The sequence below is a fragment of the Sardina pilchardus genome, chromosome 3 (genome assembly GCF_963854185.1).
Source record: "Sardina pilchardus chromosome 3, fSarPil1.1, whole genome shotgun sequence".
Lineage (NCBI taxonomy): Eukaryota > Metazoa > Chordata > Actinopteri > Clupeiformes > Clupeidae > Sardina > Sardina pilchardus.
In genome coordinates, this window is record NC_084996.1 from 34,856,208 (window position 1) to 34,860,511 (window position 4,304).

The 4,304-nt window shown below is 49.4% G+C and overlaps 1 protein-coding gene across 2 annotated transcripts; it reads right to left on the minus strand.

Annotated features, from left to right (window-relative positions):
• On the minus strand, nt 1-4,304 carry LOC134076257 (neurogenic differentiation factor 2-like). Of its 2 annotated transcripts, none has more exons than XM_062531253.1 (2): nt 4,222-4,304; nt 1-1,346 (listed from the first exon to the last, which is right to left on the minus strand). In XM_062531253.1, exons 1-2 carry the CDS (start codon nt 4,262-4,264, stop codon nt 97-99), a joined length of 1,293 nt encoding a protein of 430 aa, XP_062387237.1. In that variant the 5' UTR covers nt 4,265-4,304; the 3' UTR covers nt 1-96. The 2 variants fall into 2 exon arrangements, with proteins under 2 accessions (XP_062387237.1, XP_062387238.1); XM_062531254.1 differs by lacking the exon at nt 4,222-4,304 and adding an exon at nt 3,593-3,901.

A 4,304-nucleotide genomic window follows, 5' to 3' on the forward strand; every position in this document is an offset into this window, starting at 1 on the left:
ACACACACACACACACACACACACACACACACACACACACACACACACACACACACACACACACACACTAAAGATGATTTGGGTTGACTCCCAGGGTCAGTTGTGGAAGAAAGCGTTCACGTCCTCGTAGAGCGCTGTGCGCTCGTGATGCAAGTGCATGTCGTGGTGATAGGGCAGCACCGCAGCTCCGTCTCCGTGCACACCAGCCGCCGCCGCCCCGTGCACTGCCCCCCCCCTGGAGCCGAACACCAGACTCCCTCCGCCGCCACCACCGTGCCCTGGGCCGGCGCCTGCACTGGGCCCCCCTCGGGCCCCCGCGGGCCCCCCGGAGTAGTGCATAGAGTAGTGGTAGCGGTCAGCCGCGTCCGGCGATGCCGCATCCTGGTGGCGCAGAGAGAAGTTCCCGTTGATGTAGAGGGGCAGCGGCGGGCTGACGCCAGGCTCGTACTCGCCGCTGTCGTACTCTGGCGAGCCGCCACCGCCACCGCCACCGCCACCACCGCCGCCGTACAGCGAGTCGTAGCAGTATCCGTGGGAGCGCAGCGAGAGCCCCGCGGCCCCCGAGCCCGCGGCCGCCGTGCCGCACTGCGAGCCTGAGAGGCGCGAGCACGGGTACGGGTGGTAGCCGTGCACCGAGGCGCCCACGGCGGAGCCGCCCGAGGGGAAGGGCCCAGCGCCGGCGGCGTGGTAGCGGGCAGAGGCCGGGTCCTGGCAGTGCTCGGTGAGGAAGTTCCGTGTGTTGAGCTGCAGGCAGCCGGCCACCAGGTTGGTGGTGGGCTGCGACAGGCCCTTGCACAGCGTCTGCACGTAGGACACCAGGTCGGGCCGCTTGCCCGAGCGCAGGATCTCCGACAGCGCCCAGATGTAGTTCTTGGCCAGCCGCAGCGTCTCGATCTTGGACAGCTTCTGCGTCTTGGAGTAGCAGGGCACCACCTTGCGCAGGTTGTCCAGGGCCGAGTTGAGGTCGTGCATGCGCGTGCGCTCCCGAGCGTTGGCCTTATTCCGCCGCACCTTGGAGCGCTCCAGACGCGCTGGCGTCATCTTCCGCTTCTTGGGCCCGCGCTTCCGCGGCTGATCGCTGTCCTCGCCGATGCCGCCTTCCTCCTCCCCGTCCCTCTCGCCCTCCTCTTCGTCATCGTCGTCATCATCGTCCTCGTCGTCAGGGGCAACATCAGAGGACGGTGTTTGTCCGGCGCGCTCGTGCTTGTCGTCGCCCAGCCCTACCCGCACTGACTCCTCCTCCCGTGCTTTTGACTCCTCCCCTTCGCTGTCCTCAGCCCAGCTGGGGAAACGGTGGACGTTGGAGAGTAAGGACGGGTCACTGAACAGTCTGGTCAACATGGCACCTTTACCCACAGAGAACAAAAGAGAAGTAAAATCATCAAGTGAGACCTTTGCAAGTTCAAATGATGAAACACTGCATGCGGTTAGGTCTAATTTCTTGATAAATGCTGAAGGATTATTTAATGACAAATGATAAAATGGGGAAAATAAATGCAAGAATCCATCCACAGCTCCGGATAAAACTGTAAATTCACCATTATGTTGTTGTGCATTATTGTGTGGTGTGTATTAAATTATATTCTTAAATTTGTCATGAAATTAATACAGCTACATCTCACAAATGAAACAAAATATGGTTGACATTTTTTTACATTGTCACTTAAATATGAGCACCATCAATTAATTGTCCATTCCATTTTAATCCTTAAATATGGCTTTTTTTAAAAAAGGCTTAGAATGTACTAGGCCTAATCCTGTCAACCAATTTGTACTGTAATCTGTAAACCAGTCGTTTAACACAATAATAGCCTTAATCTCATCCACTCAGAGGACCAGCACAAATATGGACCTGCATGGATTGATGTGAAATTCCAACCAATGGCATACCCATCCAGCGGCCCTCTGCCGAGCAACCAAGAGCCACCAGACGGGGCCTCGCGGTAATTTACCTCCCTGCTGTCGTCCGCGTGGCCTTTAGCGCCCTTGCACAGCGGGTCTCGGCGGCGCGAGCCACATTACTGATCCCGTGGGGCGTGAGGTAAAGGACTGCCCAGCCCCCTATTCCCCAAAAGCCTTCCTCACGCGATCCTGGCTACATTCCAACACTATTCACACCACAACCATCGACCAAAAGAATCAACTAATCACTTTGAAAAAACGAGCGCTTTCATATGTGCAATGCTATTTGATATGAAGATGTTAAACATTCCGAGAAGACCTAAATTAATTGTTCAGCCGTTACCAACCAAACAACCAAGACAAAATTGTCACATTTTGATCGAATATTTCTTAATTTGAAGTCATTAGATATCGCTCCGTTTTTTGTTCCTTGGCACCTGCGGGCACCGGCGCGAAAGCCCCAGCTGAGCCCTTGCGAGCTTGCAAGGCCCGCGTGCTCTGTCTGTTGAGCTCATTAGTCTTTCTGTAGGCTACCTTCTCCAACAACATCTGTCACTTAAATATGATTTTGAAGCAACATTATTATAAAATAAGATAGCCTATATGTTACTACTTGTGTTAACGGAAGATGCTTTGAAATATGGAGGCTAATTGGATTAAGATTTTATTGTAGACTGACGACAAATCCACTTAACATGGAAAACGAAATGATCGCTCTAAAAGTACCATTATTTTGATTTTGTTCCTGCCATCACTCGGATTTTCTTCACAGAATGGTTTAGAGTTAATTACACGTGAGATACAGTGCACAAAGCAACGAAACCATCAGTCTGTATCATACACCAATCAAGCCGATCACCTCAATAAACTAGGTATTTCATCACGAATATTTTTGTCAACTACTGTTTAAACGCGGATGTAGCCTGTTTCAGACTGTATTGGTTGGATAATACGCTACGGAAAGCCAATTAAAAGTTTTGTCTTGAATGTGAAAGTGTGTGTGTGTGTGTGTGTGTGTGTGTGTGTGTCTGTGTGTGTGTGGAGAGAGGAGAGCAAGAAAGAGAGAGAGAGAGAGAGTGAGAGAGTGTGTGTGTGTGTGTGTGTGTGTGTGTGTGTGTGTGTGTGTGTGTGTGTGTGTGTGTGTGTGTGTGTGTGTGTGTGTGTGTGTGTGTGTGCGCCGACCCATCAGACTCAAACGCAAGGTGGTGGCCTAGGCTTCTTCACTCTAGGGCGTGCCAGAGGCAAAACCAAGCTTTTGCATTTAGGGCGTCAGAGATTTGTTCAATGAAAAACTTTTAATTAGTGGTGCATGCTCTTACAAGACATCCACTTAACAAGCTTGTATGCAAGAATGGACATACTAAAAGCACCTTTTAACTCCCGAATAACGTGTGGCAATATTGTATCTCCATTTAGCCATCGTTAAAAATAGATTTGAATTAAACAATAACTACCAGTTTATGATTTTGATTCATAGTCTTAAAAACATGTAGGCTATTCTGTATTCTGTCAGAAAGTGAATAGCCCGACAACATTAGAGTATAACTCTATTTAGCCAGTGTTAAAGCATCTTCTGATTGTCAAATAACGATCATTAATAATAATTAAAAAAAACATTTTCTTTAAGTCACGTTCTCTTCCTGCACGTTTGTCTTTTATTAAAGATGTCCCACCCATTCGCTCAGCTTACCGATTGCGCAGAGAATACGGCAATAAATTCCCCATTTCGAGCGGGGCCATGAAGCGGGAGGGCAATTAGCTGACAGCAAAGGAGAAACCACTCTCTCGCGCTTGTCTCTCTCTCTGTCTCTCTGACTCTCTATCGCTTAGTCCATCTCCGTTTTCTTTTTTCTCTTTGTAATGATTGGCAGACGTATTATCCATAGCAGAAATATTGGTTTTAAAGACAGGTGATTTTATCGCTCCATCTTGCCCGTGTAAGCAGGTAGGTGTGCGCCTCACGGTTATCCGCGCCAAACTGGCGTGAAATGATGAATTGTCCGCCTGTTAAAAGACAATTTGATGTTCTGCGCTTTTAGAACCTGAAGGATGAATCGATTTGAGAGAAGATACACATAGACATAACTATAACGTAGTCTATCTGACCAATGCAGACCACAATATCCTTTAATCAACTGCAGTAATTCCAAAACGAGCTATTATTGCGCCTGGCGTTAGACAAAACATGCGAGATAACCTAGAAACGTGCGTGGTTGACTCAGGTTTGCATTATTAATAGCTATGTATTAATTAAATTAATTATTTCCCAATTTCACGCGGTCACTCGACTCACCCCGGTTTGTTTACTCTCCAACTTACCTCCGCGGGAGCTCGTGAGGGGTGAAAATGCGCGTGTGCTCATCAGACCATCTTCAGGGACCGCGAGCCGAACGTACGTGTAG

Coding starts and splice junctions, on each gene's coding strand:
- LOC134076257 (XM_062531253.1), bottom strand. CDS start 4,264: ATGAGCACACGCGCATTTTCACCCCTCACGAGCTCCCGCGGAG. Junction 1,347..4,221: donor CCTCACGAGCTCCCGCGGAG/GTAAGTTGGAGA, acceptor CTGTGGGTAAAG/GTGCCATGTTGACCAGACTG.